General features: G+C 48.4%; 1 protein-coding gene across 2 annotated transcripts in view; it reads left to right on the forward strand.

The window, feature by feature from the left end:
* Window positions 1-16,140, forward strand: part of HLF (HLF transcription factor, PAR bZIP family member) — a 57,695-nt gene extending 41,555 nt beyond the window's left edge. Inside the window, exons 3-4 of one of the 2 annotated variants that reach the window (XM_066364609.1) lie at window positions 5,724-5,944; window positions 11,731-16,140. In XM_066364609.1, the coding sequence (XP_066220706.1) occupies window positions 5,724-5,944; window positions 11,731-11,949 (440 nt within the window). In that variant the 3' untranslated portion in view covers window positions 11,950-16,140. The remainder of the gene's footprint in view (window positions 1-5,723; window positions 5,945-11,730) is intronic. The other variant, XM_066364610.1, reaches the window with a different exon arrangement.
* The last annotated feature ends 9,474 nt before the right edge of the window (window positions 16,141-25,614 follow it).

A 25,614-nucleotide genomic window follows, 5' to 3' on the forward strand; every position in this document is an offset into this window, starting at 1 on the left:
ATTGTGTCCCCTTTTCTCACCCTTTCTTTACAGAGAATAATTTCGTCAGCTAGCTAACGCTCATCAGTGAGAACACTGGAACATGGTATTTGTCTTGGCATTACTGCTGTGAACCTAATGCTTTATTGTTATATTTTTTTAACCGCCTGAATGAGAAACACATCAGAGGGCTGGAAGTGTTGCAGCTAACCTTGAGAGTTAAATAGTAGATGTAACTATAACTTGCTACTTTGGCGCAGTCATGAAGTAAATAAACCATTGACTTAAGAAGATAGAAGGACATGGCGCTGATTGTTGCCGTTCCCATTCATTGATGACTTCTAGCCAATCAGCTCATTGAACACAAGATGCTAAATTCTTGTTAAAGTATGTGAGAATAAGAAACATCCTATCTGAAATTACACTGTCTGGAGGTTTAAATGATGCCTAATCTCTGAGAAAAGTGGAGGGCAATTTTGGGTTTGAAGGTCACTTCTAATCTCCTTCCAGATTGAAGTCCTTTGTTCCACCCTTTACTCCAGAAATCCTTCTTGGTCCTCCTGGAAGAGACTCTCCTCAAGGTGCTGAGAGAGGCCAGTCAGTTTTAGAGTCTACATCAGTGGTAGTCAGCCTGGTCCCTACCGGCCACTAGTGGGCGTTCCAGCTTTCCTGGTGGGCGGTAGCGGAGCAACCAAATATAAATAAAAAGATAGATTTAACTATAGTAAGTTGTTTTATAAAGATTTATTCTGTCAAACTTAGCGAAAATCTGACATAAAGTACTTGGTAAGTAATTATTATTATATGCTTTAACTTGCTGTAACTCTGCTTTATAAATTTTATAAAGTAAAGTTAGTTCCCTACTTTATAAATCACCATTACTGTGGAACCGGTGGGTGGTTAGAAAATTTTACTACTAACAGAGATACAAAAGTGGGCGGTAGGTATAAAAAGGTTGACTACCCCTGGTCTACATCATGGAGCTGGGTCTTGTCCACCCTGGTTCCTTTACAGAAAGCCGGGGGAAAATACCAAGCCTAGAAAGAACAAACACACAAGTTGTCTCCACAGTTTCTAAAGAGGCATGGGGTAAAATTTGATACATCATTTCTAATGTGTGTGTGTGTGTGTGTGTGTGTGTGTGTGTGTGATAGAGACACAGAGAGAGGGACAGATAGGGACAGATAGACAGGAAGGGAGAGAGATGAGAAGCATCAATTCTTTGTTGTGGCATCTTAGTTGTTCCAATGAACAATCGAATGTTCACATTGACTGCTTCTCATATGTGCCTTGAACGAGGGCCTCCAGCAGAGCGAATGACCCCTTGCTCAAGCCAGTGACCTTGGGCTCAAGCCAGTGACTTTTGAGCTTAAGCCAGCAACCATGGGGTCATGTCTATGATCCCACACCCAAGCCAGTGACACCGTACTCAAGCTGGTGACCCCGTACTCAAGCTGGTGAGTCTGCACTCAAGCCAGTGACCTTGGGGTTTCGAACCTGGGTTCTCTGCATCCCAGTCCAATGCTCTATCCACTGCACCACCTGGTCAGGCTCATTTCTAATTTAAAAAAACACCCTCAGTGTCATAGGGCTGGGAGGATTGAAGCTGCCTTCACTTGTGAGACTGCACCAACTAGGATTGTAGAACAAACCTTTCTCCTTAAGGGTATGAAGTTTCACAGGCTTTTTCCGTGAAAATCTGGGACAAGGGGGGACCTCAGGTCTCATCCCTTTTACTCCTCCTTTGCAGAGCCTCGCTAATGCAGTGAGATTTCTTTTTAAAGTAGGAATTATAAACACTCATAGGAAGCAAGTGCTGTCACTAGAGGCAGAAGAGAAGATTGTTTATCTAGAACACTAAAAGAAGTTAGAAATGTAGAACTGTTAGAACTAGTAAGAGAGTAAAGGCTGGATTTAAAAAAAAACAACTCAGCATTTGAAACCCAGCAGCTTCCTGTTGGCCGGCAATAACCAATTAGTCACTACAGTTTACACTAGGAATAATGATAGAATATTTAAGGGATAAATTTAGCAAAACTATGAAAACTGAAATGAAGAAAACTGTAAGATTTAACTGCTAGATAGAATAATATGACCAAAAACTAACAAAGGAGAGCCTACTTTGGGTGTGCTCAGTATTTTTAAGAGAGCAGTTGTTTCCCAGATTAACCTGTGTCTTTCCTGCAGTCTCCATTCATAAATCCAAATAATAGCTTTAAATATCATTTTGTAAATGTATTTTGATATCTATAAAAATAGAAGAATACTAAAGAAAATTTTCTAAAATGACCAATGCTGGTAGATAGAACTTGCCCTGTCAAATGTCAAACCTAACTAATATGATTATTTTATAGTAAGACATTTGGAGAGCATCAAGTAAGGATCCTTGCTTGCACTGTACATAAAAATAAATTCTAGGCCTCACTGAAAGTTGAAAAATATAAATCAATTATTTTGTATTATAGAAAATTAGAGTAATATACCTACTTACACCCATATATGTATATATGCATGCATGTATACATATATGTATATGCAGTTATAATTTTGAGGTAGAAAAAGTATGAAACGTAGAAGCTGTAAGATTTCAAGATAGAGTGCTACATGACCGTGTAAGCTCTCCCCAACAGTGAAAAGCTTTTATAAGCAAAGTTACAAAACAGACATCAATCTGGGAGAGAATATTTCCTGTTGATAAAACAGATGGGAGGATTGTATCTATAGTCTATAAAGAGTTCTTCCAATTGAATTAGCGACTCAGTCTCTTCAACAAAGGGGCAAAAGGTGTGAAGAGGAGGTCTACCAGAGAAGAAATCAATACTCAGGGAGCATGTGAGGGGTTTAGTCTCACTAGTAACAAGCAAAATGCAAGTTAGAACAGTAGTGATATCTGTGTACATCAGGTTGGAAACATGGTACAAATTAATCTTTAACTGAGAAAATGCCTCCTCAGAAATGTTGCAAGTGTCAATGGATATGACAGCTTAGCAGTACCTTTAGAAATATAAAATGTACATGCCTTTTGCATGAGCAGTTCTACTTCTTGGACTCTTTTCTACAAAAAGAGCTAAGAATCCAGCTGGAGAATGATTAGATAAATACGATCATATCTTTAAAAGAAATCAAAGTAGTTCTGTTTATACTAACAGGAGAAAGAGTATAGGTATATGGAAAAATATATTTTAAATGGATAGGTAATTAAATCCAAAGTTTGAAAGGTTCGCATAGCTAGTTAAGGATGGTCAATCACCTCTCTAAAGGGCAGCAAGACGGATTGGGGACAAGGGAGAGGATGACTTCTTGGCATATTTCTACATTTGTTAAAATTGTGCCATGAACATCTTCAGTCATTTTTTTTTAATTAGGTAATGATGCATCCTTAAATTGGAAATTCCTACATTACAGTTTTGCAAATCCACAGAAGGTAGGACAAAATAGTGAAGCTCCTCCTTCCCATAACTATGTCCCTTGACGTTTTGGAATAAAGGGGGTGGGCGGAATGAACGCAGCCAAGTTCATTCAGTAGCCAGTGCTGAGAACCAGGATGCCACGAGGGTCGCTGTGGGGCGAGGGGAGCCTGGCTGTGTTCTTCAGCCGCTTTGCCATCCGCTGCTTGACCCGGGGAAGCCGTTGACCTCGTCTGGGGTCCAGTCAGGTTTTCCCCGTTCTGCAGGTGGGGCTGACCTACTTCCATTGGAAGAAAGTGCTGGAGAGAAAGAATGAAGAGAAAGGTTCTGCCTAAATGGGAAGTGTTATTGTTAGAATGTCCATGAATGAATGTCAGAGCCCAGCTGTCACCAAGCGTCCCCAGCAATGGAGGAATACTCTTTGTGGAAGCTGAACTCTGATGTAGGCACCACGGTGAGGAGAGGGGTGGAATGAAATAGATAAAGCATGAAAGACAGAGTTGTCTGGTAGAGGAGTGTGTGTGTGTGTGTGTGTGTGTGAAGCTTAGCATTTATAAAGCAATAAGGCGGATCAGTTAAATATTTTTAGTGTAGCATAATAAACAGAATACTGAAGTACTAAGCAGGAAGCTGAAGTAACTTGGAGCAATTAGATTTTGGAAATGTTAATTAAGAGATTCTTCTAGAGGGTGGGAGCAGCATGTGTGTGCCTGTGTGAGTGTGTGTGTTGTGTGTGGGGGGGTGGTTGTCGAGACGGGCCGCTGGGTAGCTTTGTTATTAACTTCAAAAAGAATTTCTAAAGGGAAAATAAAATCCACGTTTGACTCAGACACGGTTCATTTTCGGCGGCAATGTCAAGAGGCACAGGATCAAATCTAGCTCGACACCGTCCGTGCCGCACGCCGTGGTCTCTAGAAGCTGCCGCACGGCTAATGAGAAGCCTCCGTCCTCCGCCAGGGCCGTGGGGGCCCAGCACTTCCTCTTTGGCAAACAAGAGACAAAGAGAGCTCACAGCACAACTGGGACCTGAAAGGTCACCCAGAACATTCATTCTGCAAGCTCCCCACCAGAAAACAGACGAGCCTGGCTTCCCAGTTGAGCTAGAATGCAAGCAATGGCTCGGTGCCTGTCAGCCCGAGGGAGGTTTTAATGAGACCGAGGGGAGACACACACGCTGTCCAGCCCCTGGCGGTGAGGACCCGCCACGCAGGGCCGAGCTGTATCCACTCACTCACTCTCTGGGTGAGGAAGGAGTGATTGGGAAGCTCAGGTGAAGCTAGACGTCAGGACTCAGAGCTCCCACACAAGCAGTGTGATCTGTCGTTAGGCTCACTTTCACGGGGAGGACACCTAACAGAACTCAGTACACGTGTTGCTCCGTGGGTGGCGGTGCCTTTCCGAGGGTTAGCCCGCAGAACCCTCAAGTGAAGCGAGGTCGTCTCCGTTCTGTCCTTCCTAAGCTGTGAAATCCCCTTCCCACCGTCCCCGCTGCTGATCCCCACGCGTGCCGGGGCGGTCACACAGCCTGGTCGCTGACCACCCCCACCCAGTCTTGCCCCCTTTGGTCCATTCCTCACGCTGCCCACGTCCTTTCTCCAGACTTCAGCTCCACTGGTCACTGCAGGGCTTGGGACCCTTCACGGGGGTCCTCCATGGACCTCAGCTCTGGGTCTTTCCCACCCTCTCCCTGCCCACCTTCCCGGTCACATTGCCTGCACCGCCCCCGCCCCTGCACCCGCTCTGCCTTGTGCTCCGAGTCAGTGCTGCTGCCACCAAGACCACCGCTTGTGGCTCCTCCCAGATGCAGCCTTCCGTCTTGTGTTCATGCCCGGATGACCTTTGATTTTTTCACTTATTCCCATTTGTCTCAAGAGGCGGCCACCCCAAGTGTCGCCGTTAGGAAGTGTTCCCTGACTTTCTCTGCATTCTGTGCTGCTCCTGAGGTCCACGCCCCTCCGAGCCCCTGCCCCGTATCCTCGCCGGCTGGTTACAGGGCTGGTCCCCTGACTGTCCTGGAAACCCCGGAGAGGTGACAATCCTGTAGCCCTGGGGCCCAGCTGGTGTTCCGTGAGCGTGGCAGGAAGGAATCAATGCAGGCGCTGTGGCATTTAGCTTGTGAGCGTGTGTCTGTGGGTCTTTGCCGCACCTGACATCAGTAAGGTCACGCGCAGCCTGCTGCGTCCTCAGGAACGCGATGAGGATGAAGATGACCCCCAGCGGTCGGGTCAGATGTAAGTAAACGTGAGGACTATTGTCACTCATCACGGAGCATCGTGATGTTGTGTCTGCTGGGTCCCCCTGGGGTGCTGATGAATTGAAACTCCTGTGTCGTTCCAGGTCAGCTGTTGCCAGCAAACCGCAATACGCCGAGTCCCATCGATCCGGACACCATCCAGGTGCCGGTGGGCTATGAGCCAGACCCAGCAGACCTCGCCCTGTCCAGCATCCCCGGCCAGGAAATGTTTGACCCTCGCAAACGCAAGTTCTCTGAGGAAGAACTGAAGCCGCAGCCCATGATTAAGAAAGCTCGCAAAGTCTTCATCCCCGATGACCTGAAGGTAAATTGGAACCGGTAATCAGGCTGTGGGCAGACAGTGGGAGGACCCAGAGGCAGATCAAAAGGGTGACCCGGAGTATCAGAAAAGCTAGTGAACAAAGGACTCTTCTGATTTCTAATCCTGTTTCTTGGTGCGTGACTTCGGCAAGTGGCTTCCTCTGTGGGTGTCTTCAGAAACATGCCTTTGTGTCTTGACAGTGCACAGAAATAAGGAGGAGCAGTAAAATGTTGAGGTGATCTGCAGCCCATGAAGGAAGCAAACCCCCTACTCTCTGCAAGGAAACCCATGAAAGCCTGATAAAACCCAACAAAAACCTTTCAAGTTTGGAAAGAGAAATAATTATTTGGGAAGGGCACCTTGACCTTCTAGTCTTCCAAGGGAATAATGTATTTATTTATTATTTATTTATTTTTTAAACTTTTTTTTTTTTTTTTTTTTTTTACACAGACAGAGAGTGAGTCAGAGAGAGGGATAGACAGGGACAGACAGACAGGAACAGAGAGAGATGAGAAGCATCAATCATTAGTTTTTTCATTGCATGTTGCAACACCTTAGTTGTTCATTGATTGCTTTCTCATATGTGCCTTGACTGCGGGCCTTCAGCAGACCAAGTAGCCCCTTGCTAGAGCCAGCAACCTTGGGTTCAAGCTGGTGGGCTGTTGCTCAAATCAGATGAGCCCGCGCTCAAGCTGGCGACCTTGGGATCTCGAACCTGGGTCCTCTGCATCCCAATCCGACGCTCTATCCACTGCGCCACCGCCTGGTCAAGCCTTTATTTATTTTTTAGAGAGAGAGAAAGAGACAGACAGACACACACACACAGGAAGGGAGAGAGATGAGAAGCATTAACTTGTAGTCGCAGCACCTTAGTTGTTCATTGATTGCTTTCTCGTATGTGCTTTGACAGGGGGGCTCCAGCTGAGCCAGTGACCCCTTGCTCAAGCCAGCAACAATGGGCTCATGTCTGTGATCCTGTGCTTAAGCTGATGACTTAAGCATTCAGCTGGTGAGCCTATGCTCAAGCCAGATTAGCCGTGTTCAAGCCGGTGACCTCAGGGTTTCAAACCTGGGTCCTCTGTGTCCCAGGTTGACGCTCTATCCACCGGACCACCACGTGGTCAGGTGCCTGTGGGAATTTATTGATAATTAATCACTGCCATTTCCCGGAAGGCCTCAGGGAATAACAGCTGGAGACAGGATGGAACCCTCCCCACATTGCCAACCTTGCGTGACCAGGGTGGGATTTTGTTACAGAAGCTGGCAGGTTCCCTGCCACTGTTTGTATGTAATAGTCACTGTCTCAAGCACTGATCACTTGAATGTCTCTACAAAACATTAATTCCCAGTTGGTTTTTCTCTGCTGTGCTGAAGGGATCCATTATTTCTAGAGGAAAATAGATTTATCTTAGGAAGTCAGATGCAACTTAAAACAATTGTTCTGGTGCATTTATTGATAACTGAGGAAGGGGGTTCTTTCCAAAATGACGTGCTGTCCACTGTTCCCAAATTAGAGCCACTTCTGATTAGCTATTGCTTAGAATTTTCTGTGTTTGTTCCAATCATATGGACAACAGCAATATGATTATATACGTTTAAGGCCTTGGAACCAGGCATACTTAGTCCTTTTCTAACTTCTGACCCCCATTCCTCAGACCTGAATGTGGTTCTGATGGAAAGTCACTTCGAGACTGGGCTGGCGGGAGTTTGGAATGCTGTCCTGGGACTGACCTAGACCAGTCCCTTCTGCTTCTCCTGGCTAGAAAGAACACTGGAGGGAAAAGGAGGGGAAAATGATGTAAATCCCTGCGTTATCTGCCTACCTGAGGTTCTCTTGAGTGATACGGAATAGTCCAATGTCAGGGAGGAGAGGGACTCCGGGAGCCATTAGACCAAGCCTCCATTGTGCAGGTGAGGAAATGGAAGAGCAGAAAGGTGAAACAGGGTGAGCACTGCTACCCCCCGAGGACGGCCCGGCCGGGCCCCCGACTCATCCGGCTTCCAGGAAGATCCCTGACGAGGGCTACAGCAGGGGCTCTTGGGTGACAAACCAGGAGCTGTCACCCTGAGAATCAGAAGAGGAAAGTGCATCGTGGAACACCAGAGAAGCGAAACGAGTCAGAGAATGGATGGTTAGCCCACGCCGGGGTGCGAAGGGGGAGCCATGGGATTAGGGCCTTGGGCGACTAGGTGTCTTCTTTCAGCTGCCGGCTCTCCTCACCTGTGTTCTCAGCCATCAGTTCTGTGGCATTTTAGAGCTGGGCTCTCACACCACACCTGGGAACCCACGCAGCATGGATGCCCTGCTGAACAGAGGGTAGTTTGAAAGGATGCTGCTGAGTAGTAGATGTAACTTCCTGCCAGACCCTCCCAGTGTCTGCGGATTTACAGGTTCAAAGCAAAGAGCAGGTTTACCTAAAGACCCAGGTAACCTTGGCAACCAAGAGATCACATGAAAACAGTCTCTGCTAGGGTGGTGCATATTTCCATTGTCGTGGCCAGGCCTTACCTTTTCACGTGGCAGGTGGTGGGTTGGGGTGGGGGGCAGACAGAGCATTCCCCTGCCATGTGTCCTTGGATTTCTTCAGTTGGAAGTGAAGGCTCAGGCCACCCAGACCACAAACCCAACTCATGCGCAGCGAGAAGCAGAGCTGTAACCTATTTCTCCGTCCGACCAGCAGAGGGCGCTGAGCTGGGGTGGGCAGGAGCGGTGTTTGTGGCCCCCAGCATTGGATGAGCAAAGCTACTGAGCAACACGGGCTCCCCCCACAGCTGCCTGAACTCCCTTCCCTGAGCGGTTCCTCCCGTCAGCGTGCATCCCCTGGGGGAATCAAGGGGTGGCAGGCATGTTGGGATCCCTAGCTGGGAAACAGTTAAATTACTTTGATGTTTGAGTACTTTTCAATGTCCATTCATTCACTGGACCAATATTTTTCAGATGCTAGTGTGTGCCAAGCCCCGTAGGGGCTGGGGGCTCCTAGGTGAGCCAGCACTGACGTTGTTCCTTGCCCTCGGGAAACTTCTAGTCTGGTGACAAAAAGGGATGTTGACCAGTCAGGAGAGGGCTGGTTGGGGGAGGAGGCATCAAGCATGAGACCCTCAGGAAGATGATGGGACAGGACTTGGGGGGTAGCTGGCAGCCAGAGGGCATGTGCACCGGGCGGTAGAGGAGAAGGGGACAGGAGATGTGATGCCCTGTCCCCACTCAGTAGCCTGCGCCCTCCTCCCACCCCCCACACGTTCCCCTCCCCCCACCATTCGGTGATACAAGGGCAGCACCTGGTTTTCCTAAAGCCAGAGCAGGGCTCCCAACCTTCCTGCCTCCTGCGGCCTCTGCTCCATTCCTGTCCGCACTTCCCCATTCCTCGCCTGGCCTGTCGCAACTCCTCTGCATGTGCGGACAGGTGAGGCTGGGAAAGGCAAACACCTGAGAGGGCAGAAGGGCTCTAGAGAGAGAAGTCGGTTGTTATGCTGAGGTCAGCTGGTGACTTCCCGGTCCCTGTGACCGGGTCTCAAACCACCAAGTCCATGGCCTACACCCCCCACCTGTCTGCCCACCACAAACACTGCTTCAGCAACTGCCCAGGGGCTTGTTCCCAGGTACGCAGTCACCTCCTGAGCTCCTGGTCCCGAATGCAGGTTCTGATGCGCCCTACGTCAGCCCCTCTTTGGAATGATCTGGGAAGCCCCGCTCCCAGGAGCACGGAGGAGTGCTGTAGACTGACACCCCCAGGGGGCGGAGCTGGGGCTTCCATCAGAGGGACACAGACAGCTTCCATCAGAACCCGAGGCTTCCCTTGGGCCCGTTCAGCCCTGCGAAGAAGTCTCCCAGCCCCCAGCCTCTCTCTCCCCCCCGCTGGCCTGGCCTCTTCCCTTCTTCCCGCCCCCTTTGCAAGCACAGGTAACAGACCCCACCAACAGCCCTTACACACCTGTGCCACGCTTCCTCCTCTCAGGAGAGTTCTGGTACTTTTATGAAGGTCATTTATTTTTTTCATTTCGTTACATATTATGGAACGTGTAAAAAGCTGGAAGTGCTTTGTAACTAAGCTAACAGTCCCAGCTTGTGAATGGCAGGGGGAGGTGGCCGCCCACCCTTTCTGTGCCACACTTCCTGTCTCTGCGCAGGGGCACACGTGTCTGCTGAGGGGAATGGGCGGGCTTGGGGGCGGACCACTGACTTGGACCTGGCTTGCAGCCTTGACCCCAGCCCGGGTGACTTCCTCCAGTGCCAGCTGCCCCTTGGAATCCTGGGGGAGACTGAGAACTGGCCTCACCCACGCGTTCTGAGTGGCATGTAACTACAGGTATTAGGCTTGCTAGGAGCCAGGGATTCGCTCTTGCAAGTTGTTGGAGAAAAATGGGGGTGGGGGTGGGGGAGGTGGCAGAATTCACCAGGTGGCACCATAAATCAATCAGGAGGGTCTAAAAGAAGTTCACAGGTTTGCCTTTCCTGATCTTCCCAGGGCGGCTGCCTTTAGGCAGTTGTGGAGTGGCGGGGGAGGGGGAAGGGATTGCTTTCTTGTTGGTCACAGTTAAACATGACTCAGGCTAATAAGGTCTAGAGAACAGTTAAACAGGAAATTAGAGGAAATTATTTAAATGCCAGCCACCAACATGAAAATACTGATCAGTGGCAGGTAGAAGTTGATTTTTTAAGTTTCTGTTTTTAATTACCAAAGTGTACAATACCCATTATATAATGTTCTAAGAGTTAAAAAGGATATAAGATAAAATGTTAAAGATCCTACCTCTTGTCCTGGGCCTCTGTCCCTGAATCCCCTTCCAAAGGCACCACTTCTAACAGCTGGGCATTAATCCTGCTGGGCCTCTTTCTATGAATACATAATATGATTTTTTTAAACCAAAGTGGATGAGACCATATATATTTATCTACAGATCACCATTGTTTCTACCCACATAGTGGTATACCAGGATACCAGGAACATCTCTCTGGTTCAGTTAGATCCCTGGTCGGCAAACCGTGGCTCGCGAGCCACATGCGGCTCTTTGGCCCCTTGAGTGTGGCTCTTCCACAAAATACCACGTGCGGGCGCTACCTCGATAAGGAATGTACCTACCTAGATAGTTTAAGTTTAAAAACTCTGGCTCTCAAAAGAAATTTCAATCGTTGTACTGTTGATATGTGGCTCTGTTGTCTAATGAGTTTGCCGACCCCTGAACTAAATCATTATTTTTTCAGCTGCAGAGTATTCGTAACGTAGTTATTAAAACTCCTACCAATAATTAGGGTGTTTTCTCTCAGTTTTTTGTGTGTGTGTGTGTTGCAAACAGTACAGTGGTCAAAATTTTCTGCCTGTGTTTGGGTGTACAGGTCTGAAGATTGCTGCAGGATGAGATCTTAGATGTGGGATTGCTAGATCACTAAGGATACGTGCATTTAAATAGTTGATAGATATTGCCAAGCTGCCTTCCGACAATATTATATCCAGTTATATCAAAAAGCATAGGAGTGTCCATGGAACAGAAGGGTTCATAAAATCAAGTTCTCAACAAGAGGAGGAGAGAAACCTGGGATGCAATTGAAGGCTGTTGGGTGAGCCACTGGTGTTTTCAGCCTCTGAGCTCTCCTCGTGGGCCACCTCGTGGGCAAAGGGAGTAGCAGCGTGCTGTGGCAGGTGGTTCCTGGCCCCGGGGAGGAAGCCAGGGCCCACGGGGCGTGGAGACTGTCCAGGAAGGAGACACACATTCAGGCACCTTGGGGGGGAGGGCACTCGGCCCTGCTGAAATCTAATATCGTGTTTCTTTGTCCTTGTGTAACTACCGAGCAGGATGACAAGTACTGGGCAAGGCGCAGAAAGAACAACATGGCAGCCAAGCGCTCCCGCGACGCCCGGCGGCTGAAGGAGAACCAGATCGCCATCCGGGCCTCGTTCCTGGAGAAGGAGAACTCAGCGCTCCGCCAGGAGGTGGCGGACCTGCGCAAGGAGCTGGGCAAGTGCAAGAACATTCTGGCCAAGTACGAGGCCAGGCACGGGCCCCTGTAGCCTGGCATCTAGGGTGGCATCTGGTGGGGAGAGGGGCTGGCTTCTGCCTGGATGGACACTTGTTTTCCTGTCTGATAGCACCGCACCCGAACCAACCTTCCTGACATCAGCACTTTACCCGCGGCGTCAATCCACGAGCCAACTCACATTGTGGTGTCTGCGCAAGTGCGCGCGCTGGTGCTCCTGTGTGGTCTCTGGTGCGCGCATTCCTTTGCACTTGCCATTTTCAGATGACTCTCTCATCCTGTTTTAGCTCCAAAAAAAAAAAAAAAAAAAAAAAAGGTGCCATGTTTTTACTGGACTCTGGAGACCTCTCGTGGGTGTTCCTGCCCCGCCTCTCCCCTCTGCCCCACTCCTGCCCTTTCCACGTGGCTTCATGTTCGCGCTCCTCGCTTGTCCAGGACCCTGGGTTTGGATCCGCTGGAAAGGGCCCTGATAAAACAGTAGCTCTCTGTTTCCCAGGCAACCAGCTCTTGTTTCGTTCGGTTTCTAAGTTCCCATGCGGATCCCGTGCACAGAATAACTGAGCACTGCCCCGCAGCTCTCTTCAGTTATAGAGTCCTTTCCTCCTATTTCAGTTTGGAGGGTAATCATCTTCAAATTGAAAGTGCCGTTTAGATGTCTTAGATCCCACGTTTACTTAACCGCGATCCACTAAGTTTCCTTTGAACTCTGCCAACCCCGGATAAGTAAGAGTACTATTATAGAACACAGAGTGTGTTTTTGCACTGTCTGTACCTGAAGCAATAATCCTATTGTACGCTAGAGCATGCTGCCTGAGTATTACTAGTGGACGTAGGATCTTTTTCCCTCCCTAAGAATTTCACCCTCTTTTACAAAGCAAAAATTACAGTAATGCATCTGAGCATGCCCAGAACATTCCCCAGGACAGGGAAGCAGAGGGAAACGGCCGGTCTAAGGAGGAGGGCTTCATTTAACAGTATACAAGCCAAAAAAAAAAATGCATCTTGGAACAGCTTTTGACATTGATATGTTTGGTTTTCTTCTCTCCCTTCTCCCCTCCCCCACCCTAACTTTTATAGTTAACTTTTTCCATACCCCTCTTGGTATTCAAAATAATTCCTTAAGATTCCGTTTTCCCCATTTTTTTGTACTATATATATTTTTGTGAATTATACCTTGCTGTTTTTAAAAATCAGCTAAGTTCATGAGTTGGTGTTTTGTAAAAGACCCCTTTTCCTAGTGACGCCATTTCTGAATGCTTCGTCAAGTAATGAGTCTGGAGCTTCTGTTTCTTATTCTCCGTTTGCTTTTGTTATTCTCGTGCGTGCTTTTGTCAAGTGGACTTCTGAAAAATGAATGTAAAAGACACTGGTGTATCTCAGAAGGGGATGGTGTTGTCACAAACTGTGGTTAACCCAATCAATTTAAATGTTTACTACAGACCAAAAGGAGAGGTTATTAAATTGTTTAATGTTTCTACAGAGTAATTATAGGAAGTTCTTTTTTTTTGTACAGTATTTTTCAGATATAAATACTGACAGTGTATTTTGGAAGACATATATTATATATAGCAAAGAGAAAAGGAGAACTATTCCATGTTTTGAAATTATATAGCAAAGATATATATTCATCCATGTTGTACAGAGAGGGCTTGGGGGTTTTGAAGTCTTTAGTATTCTAAGCCTACCACTGACACGTCAGCATGTTTTCCGCTTTAAAATTTTGTGACAGTAACAAGGCTTGCTGTGATGAAGCCTGCTCTAAAATATAAAAGGAAACTTCTTGTTTCCTAGTAGGTCCCAGAAAGAAGTCAGTTAACGTCACCCAAAAGCACAAAGTGGCTGTTAGTCAAATATTTATTGGATGATACAGTGTTTTTTAGGAAAAGCATCTGCCACTAAAAATGTTCACTTCAAAATGATGACTTCCGGGAATGGAGTATCAGTGCAAGCACCCCAAACAGTTCTGTCCTCCCCGTTGGGCACGTGCATCTTAGGCAGTCTACAGTTGACGACGGTGCTTGTGTGTGTGTGTGGCTTATACTTTACTGGATGTTTTGACTTTAAAGATTGCTCTTTCATTTCAATAAGTTGTGTAATCTCAAGAGACTCTGCTGTTATCGCAAAGCAACATTTTGTGCTAGATTAAAATAGCGTTTCATCTATGGTTTTTTTTCTAGTTTCCTGCCTCCAGAGTCGCTAATTCATTAGTGACCTAGGGCCATCATTGTCAATCTGTCAGCAGTAGTCTCAAGGTGTTAGTCTTGGAAAACCTGACTAGTAGGTGATTCCTACTAGGTGTTCACCTTGTCCTAGGCTACAGATTACAGTGGGAGATGGATGAGTGTTGGAATGTTAATGCAGTGCTCAGGTAAATAATAAAAGAAACAAGGCCTCTGGCAGTCTCGAGCAGGAGACACACATGAGCACGGAATTGGCCTTTTCATTGGTAATGAGGCTCACGCAGCAGAGTGGGTAAATGGCCGTACTCCCTAAAGCAGGGGGACGTGCTAGAATTGTGTGGAGATGTGTTGAAGGGATTGTACCCTGGACCACTCAAATTCACTGACATATAAAACAGTAGCCAAACAAATACTGTATTTGAGCACTGGTCTTTCCTGGAATGAGATTGTGTATATCCAATGAGCATCACAAATGTTTTTAGGAGAAGAAATAAAAAGAGCATCATAAAACGTATTCTTTCACGTGCCAGGAAAGGTTTCAGAAACCTACCTCGTCTTAAAAATTTTTTTTTTAAGCTTTGGAGTCTGTACAGGTGCCTTATATGTAGGTCATTGTCCCCACACATACACACAAGCACTCACTTCTTAGGCGGTTCACTAGTAAATAGGACAGTTCTGCTAAATGGCACGGGAGGCCATGGCCCGGTCTGGAATGAGTGGCTCGGACCAACCAGAGTCAAATGAGCTCGGCAGACGGCAGCCATTCTGAGTCCTGTTGTCATGTTTCACCTTTTCATCACGAGCATCTTTCCAGAGATTGATTACTTGGCCATAAAAAATGAATCCACATCATATCATGCCAACGTCATTTAGACATGATTTGGGGTGAGTGGTCTGGGACTTCCTGATAGGGTTACGTCGCCATTTCCTCGGACTAGACTTGCAAAGAAAGGCAAAAATTGATCCTGCGAGCCTTCCGCGCAGGCTGCCTTGTAGAGGGACGTAGGAAGTGGGAGGGCTGGGAGTGACCGTTTTTCTTCTCTTGAGAAAGCGCCTGCCTATTGAAACCCTGCTGGTGGGCCAGGTGTGATAGGCCTTTTGCCTGTGAATGTGACAGGCACCTGCAAGACTGTCCCTTAAAGCAGAAGGACCCTTTGTTGGAGGAGCATGCAGATGCGATTCTGGCTTCGGCAGGGTGGGGAGCTGTGCTAGAAACGAAGCCAGAGCTTCCTTCCAACTCACTGGTTTTGTGAATGGGCTCAAAATAATTCTCCACGTGCGTCTGAAAGGTCCTAGGTTTATTTTTGGAAGAATTTTAAATGGATGTCTCTCCCACTGCCCCAAGGTAGAACATCTGTAAAATGCTATGTTATACTTTTTCTTTTACCCCCAGTAGTTTATCTAATTTCCCCCTAATGTTCCTTTTAGGAAAACTCAGACTTGATCAGAGTTAACCAGAGCGATCCCAAGGCAGGCCAGCTTGAACTGCTTGCTTGTGCAGGGGGAGTGGAGGCCTGGGCTTATAGCCCAGGGCCAGCGAGCTGCAGGTGACGGGACACTAGGTTCTCCGTCCTCCTTGAGGTAGGCACCTGCTCTGTCTGCCAGCTCCGTGCCAAGGGCACCTAGGCCCCTGCTGGTGAAGCCAACGTCTCCTACAGATTTTCTCTACAATTAATAACGCTTTTTTTTTAAAATAAGCAAAGCCTTAGCCTAGACCTTAATGAATTGGACTTGGCAACTGAATTTGGAACATTTTGCAGAGGGCCAGATGTATGTCGGGGAGTGTGTGTGTGTAAATAATTTAAGTCAAGACATTAAAAAATCTTTGATTTTGGAGCACTTTACCAAACATAACGATAATCTACCATTATCTTTTTGGCTGACACCACAAAGACTGCGTCTGCCAAGCAGGTAAAAGTTCACATGAGGTCAGTTTAACTGTATACATGATATTTGGTGGGGTTTCTGCTGTTAAATGCAAATTTTAATCTGTCTGTTATTCTTAATGTTTAATAAACTTTGAAGTTTTTCCTTTCTTTCATGTATTTTTGTTGACAGTCTGCTAGATACCAGAGTCTGTTTCCAATTCTGTTACAAGAAACCATTTACAGAGATTAATTCCACAGATGATGAAATAATACAATATAATCAGCGATAAGTATTTATTGAATATTTATGTGCCCGGACATTGTGCTACACCCTTCCATGGAATATTTTATTGAACCCCATATCCACCCTGGGAAGTGGGGGCAACTGTGATCCCCACTTGACAGAATATAACCTAGAAAGTTCGGGGAGTTAAATAGCTGTCCTAACATCACAGAGGTCAAAGTGACAGAGAATGACTTCTGATCCATCGACTGGGTCTCATTTGGAGTCGTGGTTCCAAAACACCAGTCCCAAGACTGACTCCTGGTTGGATCCATACGTATCATGTGGGAACATATTACAGGGACTGTGGAACCAACCGGTGGTGCCGAGTCAGTAGTCCTGGGGTGGGGCCCGGCAATCACTGATTAAAGGCTCAGCTAACTCCCATGTGTGGCCAAGCACTTGGATCCAGGGATTTATAGACTCAGCCTTAATTTGAGTTCATGACCCTTATGGAATCCACATCGAGGCTCCGAAACTTCCATAATTGCCTAGAATGGTGTGCAATTTTCTCGTATAACCAAACTTACTGTTTGGGTTTTTTTTTTTTTTAATAGTGGACGTCTATAGTTCAACCCCCCCCCCCCCAAAGGACTTTATGATGCAGGATGGCCCTGCCTTATAGGAAGGCTGATGTCATGCAAGGGTCCCCAGCCCAGGCAGCCGAATAGCACCATCTGGGGAGCTGGCAACACTGGCACTTCGCGGGCTGCAGCCCCAGCCAAGGGACTCAGCATCTCTGGCACGAGAGACGGGCTCTGTGGTGAGGAGCTCGGTGGTTCAAATCTGTCACTTAGCAGGTATGTGACCTTGAGCAGCTACTGAGCATTTTTTCGAAGCTAAATGAAGTCGTTGCCTCCACCTCTGCGCGCTGTGAGGAGAACTAATAAATAACAAACGCATAGGGGCCCGCCCATCACACATAAATAACATCCGGGGAGCCCTGGGAGGGGAGTGTGTGCTTGGAGCGCTGGTTCCCATCAATATTTCAGACCGTTTGTTCCTTCAGAGAGGACAGAAAGCAGTCCTCCCGCTCAGAGGAAGGAGCGGGTGGCTGGCGCTGTGGGAACGAGAGACGCCCGAACACCCACGTGGTTTCCCGCCCCGACGGCCCCAAGAGCGCAGAGCTTTGCGCGCAGACCGGAGGGCGTCCATCCGCTCGATGGCCCCTGCCAGTTTCGATGACGAGGCTTCAGCTCTGTTTTCATCAACACCTGCTCCTGTCTCAGAAGAACAGGTACAATGACTTTCACTGATGACCCTCTTTGAGAAACCGATTTTATAGTATTTGGCATCTTCAAATCTCTTAGAGGAAATGCCCGCCAGGAGAGACGTCGGACTCCCAGGTGGCAGGAACCGATAGGATGCCAAACTGTGTGGGCGCCCAGTTGCTCACAAGCCGTCTTTGGGCATCCTTAGCCAGGAACTGGGTGAGAATTACTGATATTTTGCCTCAGCAGGAGGGAGATGGCTTATTGGCAATAATTCAGACGCGCCCCCTAGAGGAGAAGGGCCTGAGTGGATGTGCTTTCTCTGCTCTCCAGGCTGTGTGTCCTTGAGGACTGGGCCCGAAGCCCCTCCCACCCCCATCCCATTCTCTGATTGTTTCCTCCTGCAAAGCCTGGACATAATAGGAAAAGATAACAGTTACCTCATCCTAAACCTTAAACCTGCCACATCTCATTTAACCCTTTGAGTAGTGAGTTTTTCTTTTTTCTTTTTTTTTTTTTTGTATTTTTCTGAAGCTGGAAACCGGGAGAGACAGTCAGACAGACTCTCACATGCGCCCGACCGGGATCCACCCGGCACGCCCACCAGGGGGCAATGCTCTGCCCACCAGGGGGGATGCTCTGCCCTTCCTGGCCGTCGCTCTGTTGTGACCAGAGCCACTCTAGCGCCTGGGGCAGAGGCCAAGGAGCCATCCCCAGCGCCCAGGCCATCTTTGCTCCAGTGGAGCCTCGGCTGCGGGAGGGGAAGAGAGAGACAGAGAGGAAGGAGAGGGGGAGGGGTGGAGAAGCAGATGGGCGCTTCTCCTGTGTGCCCTGGCCGGGAATCGAACCCGGGACTTCTGCACGCCAGGCCGACGCTCTACCACTGAGCCAACCGGCCAGGGCCGTGAGTTTTTCTCATGCTCGCTGACCCCTGGGAGTGAGGTTTTGTGTTTTGTGGGTTTTTTTTTTTTTTTTTCAAAAAATGAAATTAGTTCCAGTTTTATTAACTTAAAATCATGTTTGTTTGATAAAAATTTATGGAAACAAGAAGAATATACATTTGCCTTTTTTCAATGTTGCCTTACACATTTTTAAAATAAAAATTCTTGTTATCTCATGCAATTCTCTCATACCTCCCACAAGGACGTACATGAACGTTCGTACTACTCAACGGGTTAATTCTTTTAAAACTTTTTTTTAAATTTATTGATTTTAGGAAGAGAAGGGAGAGAGACATTAATTCGTTGTTCCACTTATTTATGTGCTCATTGGTTGATTCCTGTGTGTGTCCTGACCCAGGGATTGATCTGCAACCTTGTGTATCAAGAGGATGCTCGAACCAGCTGAGCTTACCTGGCCAGGGCCTCAGTTAATTCTGATTACTATGAAATAGATACTGTTACTATTTCTGTTTTGCAGATGAAGAAACAGGCTGGTGGAAATGAAGCGAACAATTTCAACCCTATCGGAAAGCCTCATTTCACAGTTTGGGTGTTAAACTGCTCCACTCCATGGCTTCCTACGAGGGCCCAGCAGAAGCAGAAGGCAACGAGCACAGTTAGGAGGGTGAGCCTGGTGCAGGCAAACCTGAACTTGCATTCATTGTATCGATAGAACGTTGGTCAAATTGTCCTGACTTTTATCTGTGAAGTAAAGCATAATAACACTCATCTTACAGGGTTTGTATTAGAATCAAGTGAGAACATGTATGTAAAACACTTAGAACAATGCCCAGAGGATAAGAGAAATTCAACACACATATGCTTTCTGTAATAATAATAATAATTGTCAACACGCAGGGTGGGGCAAAGGTAGGTTTACCGTTGGGAATCCACAAAGCACAGACTTCATTACTATGTTATTATTTATTAGTTATTGTATTATTTTCCATATATTTGAACAACAGTAAACCTACTTTTGCCCCACCCTGTATATTGCTAGATTTGACTTCACAAGTGATGTGTTTGGACTAGAGTCAGACCATGTGTTCTGTATTTCAGTGGATACATTTTATTCTTCAAATAGGCGTATCAAGAGCCACAGCTATGTTTTGGCGAATTATCTGTTCCATGGATGAATGGGGAGAGTATGACCCACTTTCTGAGCCAAAAGTGTTTCTGAAATGGGTTTTATAAACATAAAACCCATTCGCGAAGCAGTATCAGTTTTAAGCCAATTCTGTTACCTCCAACGTCGTTGGGATTCTGGAGGTCTGTCCTAGATGGTGCCGACATCCACAGCATAGAGGAGCCCCTGTTCGCACAGAGACTGTAGGTCCTCCTGTATGTCTTACTTCATGCCCGCCTCCGTGTCCCCAGGAACCTACCGGCTCCTGCTGAGCACCTGTAGACCCAGCCCAGGTACGCGTGTCAGTGACAAGGGTAAGAACTAGGTCAGCAGCCTATCAAACCCAGCCCTTTCTCCTGGACAGGACGTCTGTTCTAGTGACATGGCTCCAAGTTCTTCCAGCTGCACTGCCACCCCCCCCCCCCCCCCCCAAATCGATGGCTGCCCCTCAGCCACTTCCATCTAGAAGTTCTGAAGCCACACCTGAAGATGAGTCCCAGGATGTGAAGACCCGGAGATCTATGACCTTTGGCATGAACCTGCGGTGACCAGCGCATCAGGAATGGGGCCGTTTGCCCCGGGGAGTAGATACGATGGGCTGCTTGGGTGAGTCACGAGGTCCAGCGGACAATCCCGGCCTCTTCTCCAGGAGTCGGTTCTGTCCTTCCCCTGGGCAGCCTCCTGGGACTTGAGAAGGGGGGTGGGGAGGGAGAAAAGGGGCGGGTCTTCTCGTGAACCTCTCCCTGGAGTAGGATGCACTCGGGGGAGGAAAACGGTTCCCGGCCACGTGATCAGGAGCCCGACACATCCGAACACCGTGGCACAGCAGACCGTTCCCTCATCTGTTTCCCATGTGGGCTCTTTCAGCAACTCTGGGAGGTGCTCAGGGCAGAAGAAATAAGGAAACTGAGACAAGCCTCGTCTCAGCTCAGAGAGGAAGGGGGCGGGGTCTGTGCTTTGACAGCTCTGCTTTCCCTAAGGGGGTAGTGCTGACCCCAGCCCATCCCATAACTCTCCTGAGCACCCTGGGGACATACCCCCACTTCCTCAGCTGGGATGGATGAGTTGAATACGTTTGAAAAAATAAATGTCCCCCCCCCCGACAGGGTGCTGACACCCCCGCCTGCACCCTGGTGCCTCCCTGCCCACCACCCCACAGATCAAAGGTTATGATTTGTCAGGGACGCATTGATTTCATCTGAGATAGGACTGCCTTCCCTAAAACGAATCTTCCCCATATATATATATAATAGCCCCCTCTTCCTAACTTTTCTCTTCACAGCTTTGAAGGGCTGGTAAGGAGTGTCCTTGGACAGGCTCCTGTGACAGCCGGAGACGCCCCTCCCTGTCTGCAGCCCATCCTGCCCCCTACCAGGGTGGCACTGCAGAATGCCCCCCCCCACTTCTCTCAGGCCCCCCTGCCCCCCACAGCTCCCAGAACTACAGAGAGAAGGCAGCGCACACGAAAGCTTCATGAAAAGGTCCCCTTAAAAGACCAAAGTGCCTTTCTTTCTTTGAATGATGATGAATCTCAGAAAGAGAGGAAAAGTAATTTAAAACAGGAGACAGGGGTGGATAAGCAGAAAGAAGATAAGACTCCCCCCTTGGTCTTACAGTTCTCCACGGGAAGCTTGGATTTGAGCTATTTGTGCACTGACATATTTCCTCTCTCTCTCATTCCCTCTCTCCCTTCTTTCTCGTCCCCCTGTGTGTGTGGTGGTGCAGGGAGGTGGGGGGAGGGGAGTGTGGAGGAGAGGTGGGAAGAACTATAGCAGAAGTGGGAACAGAAATTCAAAGACCCTGGCAGGAGGGTGGCACAGGAAAAGCCCCAGACTTCCTGGCCCCCTGCCTGTGACCCTGAAACTATCACAGTTGACTCTCTTGATCGCCATTCACCGAAGTGAAGTGTCCGCGTGAGCAGGAAGCCCGTTCTCAGAGACCCACCCCAAGGTGCTTTTAGGGTCTCACAACACTGTCGGAGTCCAGAGGACGCCTCGCAGATACTTCCTCTGGTAGATCCTTTGCTTTTTTTCAGAGGAGAACACAGTGGCGCAGAGAAGGCGAAGGATGGACGGAACGACCCCCACGGCTGATGCAATCGCCGCAGCCCCCAGCTCCCAGGCCTTGCTGCGCAACAGAGCGTCCTATCCTCTCCTTTGCTGTTTCCCATGTGGTCCCCAAGGGCAGAGGGACGCCCTCATTCTTGTTTTGCAGATGTAGCAATGGCGGCCTGAAGAGCCTGGTCCCTCAGTCCCCTGTCTTCTAGGTGTAAGCATAGCCTTCAGGGGTCTGGTCCTACCCAGCCTTCAAGACTATTGAAATGCCACTTTTCTTTTGAAATCTTCTCCAGCCCCCTGGTGGGAAGCAGTCGCTCCCTGCTGGGAACCTCACCCCACTGCCAACACAAGCTCTCCATCTGTCCCTCTCTCTGTGGCCAGCGTCTTCCAGTGTGGTTTAGACACAGATGTCTACAACGTAGCCTTCCCCCGCCGGAGATGTCAGCATCTCTGAGGCCCATTACCGATGGCAACCGAAACTAATCCTGACTGTGTAATTCAATGTGATCTTTATTTTTTTTAACTTTATTTTATTTATTCATTTTAGAAAGGAGAGAAAGAGAGAGAGAGAGAGAGAGAGAGAGGAAAAGGGGGGAGGGGCAGGAAGCATCAACTCCCATATGTGCCTTGGCCAGACAAGTGCAGGGGTTTTTTTTTTGTTTTTTTGTTTTTTTTTTTTTTCATTTTTTCTGAAGCTGGAAACAGGGAGAGACAGTCAGACAGACTTCCGCATGCGCCCGACCGGGATCCACCCGGCACGCCCACCATGGGGCGACGCTCTGCCCACCAGGGGGCGATGCTCTGCCCATCCTGGGCGTCGCCATGTTGCGACCAGAGCCACTCTAGCGCCTGGGGCAGAGGCCACAGAGCCATCCCCAGCGCCCGGGCCATCTTTGCTCCAATGGAGCCTTGGCTGCGGGAGGGGAAGAGAGAGACAGAAAGGAAAGCGCGGCGGAGGGGTGGAGAAGCAAATGGGCGCTTCTCCTGTGTGCCCTGGCCGGAATCGAACCCGGGTCCTCCGCACGCTAGGCAAGTGCAGGGTTTTGAACCGGCGACCTCAGCGTTCCAGGTCGACGCTCTATCCACTGCGCCACCACAGGTCAGGCCTGATCTTTATTTTTTAATGTGTTTTTTTTTTGTACTTTCATATTTCTTTTGCAAAGATTAAAAATCATAGAAAGGACCTAATCTTGGAACACTGAGTCAGTGCAGGCTGCCTTCCCTCCCCTGAACACTGACACCTCCTCCAGGAAGCCCCCAGTGGACACACACATACCAAGGGCTGGGCGGCAGGATGGACCAGCCCTGGGTGTAGGCAACCAGGGGGTGCACTGTCTGAAAGGATTTTAAAAACAGTAATGTCAGTGTTCTCTGTTATTCAGCCATTTTCTCTGTTTTTGCAGAAGAAGGGAAACTGTCAAAGTTTTTTCCCAATACAGGTACAATACAATATATGGTGGATTTTCTGCTGCAAGTATTTGAATAGCCATTTTTCAGCTGTGGAAACTTTGGAAGCTGCTACGGTAGCACCCAAAGGGAAACTGACGTGGGCAGCATTGCAATTTCTGGACTGGACTGAGAAATGGGAATGTTTCATGTCTCTTGGCCAAACTCGCCCTCTTATAGGTATTAAAATTTCTATTTGTAAACTGGTTGCTTTGTGTAAAAGAAAATTTCAAAATTAAAATGAAGAAAAAAAATTTCTCCACCAACTATGAAGGCAGATAGCTTGTTCATCAAACCCAGTTCTGGCGTCTACTGAACGTGAATATGCAAAGTACGCCGACGTGGGCGGGGTCACGGACAAGTTGACCGCGGCAGTTCAAGCGCAAACCTAGAATCTGTAACATTATTCATTATTCCAACAGACCAATGTGCAAGTGTACATTTTTCTTTATACAAGACATTAATGTCATTAAAAAGTATTCCTCTATTCCTTGTTTCCTTGTTCACTAAACTTAATTTTTGTTACTAACAGGATGACATATGTAATGTTCAAGAGAAGAAAAAAAAATCATTGTTTTCTGGCTTGTTATTATTTGTTTTAATTTATGGTTGTTACTGAAAATAACTGTGTTGTGCATAGGAAAGGAGGTTAGAAATGAACTTCTCCGAGTGTGCCTGGGGGTGTCCCCCTGCCTAGGGTGACCACAATTTCCCCACACTCGTTCTATGGGACCTTTGACTCAGTCACGCCCCCTACAGCATTTTAGAAATGAAGTTTTAATGAGGCTATGTCTTTGACAAGTTAAACGGCATCAGTTGTGTCTTCCTTATTAAACTGTAATCACCTTCGCTCAAGGGCCTTGTCCATTTTTACGGGTGTGAAAGAAGAATCATTTCCGCCTCTGGAATGCCCTGTGATATTATATATCAAAGGGTTTTTCTGTCTCGGCACTACGATGTTTGAAGCCGGATCATTCTTCGCTGTGGAGGCTGTCTGATGTATCCTAGGATGCTTTAGCAGCATCCCTGGCCTCCACCCATTAGGTGCCAGTGGCTGTCCCCACAGCCCAAGGTGTGCCAACCAAAATTGTCTCCCCAAACGGCCCTGAGTGAGAACCACTCTGTTAGACTGAAATTCTGCAGCTCGCGGGAAGAGGCCTTCTTCTAAGTTGTTGAACTTGAACAGGAGCCTCTGTTTCCTGCATGGCTGCAGTTGGAATAAGAACATCCTCTTTCATTTGAGGCGAAGTTCAGAACAGACCGCAGGTGTGGAAAGGATCTGTCCGCGCTCCATCTGCTTCCAGACGGGTAAGGTCATTGTAATGGGGGGGAGGAGGTCAAAATATTCCTCTGCAATTCGGTTGTGGGGAAAAAATGTAGCTGTTAAAAGCATCTATAATTGATTTCATCTTAATTTGAATCCCCCAAAACTAAATTGGCCAATTAAAAGTAATTTCTTCTTTTCTAATTTAAAACAGGCCCTTTCATTCAACTTGACCGCTTTGGGTGAAGAACTGGATTGTTTCAAAACACAGCAGTCCGGGTCATCTCTGCACTCTCTCTTGCTCCAGACCCCTTCCGGGCAGAGGGAGAAACTCACAGGTCCCGGGTAGCGGGGTAGGCTCGGATCTGGATCTGCGTGCTGGCGTTTCGGTCCGGTACCTGGGCAGGAAATCCCACTTTGTTCTTTGGAGCCTTTGTGTGTGGTCACCAGGGGCGAGTCCCCACTGCCAGCAGACACTTGATCTGCCACCCGCGTCTGTTTTGGTCCTTCATTTCTCCCGGCGTCTGCATCTCTCTGGGGCCCCAGGAACTCTCAGCTGTGTTCCCTGCACCCGGCTGCAGGCTGCGAGTCTCTGCCCATCGTCTCTGCCCATCGTTGGACTGGCAGCCGCCTCACCTGAACACGATCCTCAGCCCTGGGACCTGCCACCCTGGGGCCACCTGCGCTGCACCCCCCCCCCACCCCCCGAGGGCTGTCTAAACCACGGGTTCTTCCCGGGGTGGGGGGGGTAGCTTACCCTATTTCCCTACCAGGGTGCTCCTAACGCCCTGCTAACCATCTTTCCCCCCCAGCAACCCTGGCCTGGGCCTTGATTTGGGAGCAGAAATAGCCACATCTCATACCACTTGCCCTGTCCTCTGTCTCTTCTGAGCCCCCCTCAGACCTGTAAGTGCTTCTCCTCCCCGTCCCCACCAGGGGTGGGGTGGGGACTGGGGACCGAGTTCCCTGAACATCCTGTCTCCCTCCCTCCCTGCTCCGCGGCTTTCCCCTCCCCCTGCCCAGGCGGGACAGGGCTGAGAGGCTGCTGAGGACGAAACACGTTTATCAGCAAGAGAAGAACACAGTGAGGTGTATTTCAAAGTATTCGCAGTTATGTGAAGGCTCAGGGCCAGGTGGTGGTCTGAAAATGAAAAGCAGTCCTCGGCCTGTCTTCCTGGTCCGGCACTGTCCCCGCACAGAGACAGCAGACAGAGTCCTGCCCTTGACCAGCAAGCCTCCCCTCGCGGGGACCGGCTCTTCACCCTTCCAGACCAGCATGTGCCGCTGAGCTGTCCTGCCTTCTCTCCCCTGCCCCCTTGTTGT

The sequence above is a fragment of the Saccopteryx leptura genome, chromosome 2, assembly GCF_036850995.1.
Source record: "Saccopteryx leptura isolate mSacLep1 chromosome 2, mSacLep1_pri_phased_curated, whole genome shotgun sequence".
Taxonomy (NCBI): Eukaryota; Metazoa; Chordata; class Mammalia; order Chiroptera; family Emballonuridae; genus Saccopteryx; species Saccopteryx leptura.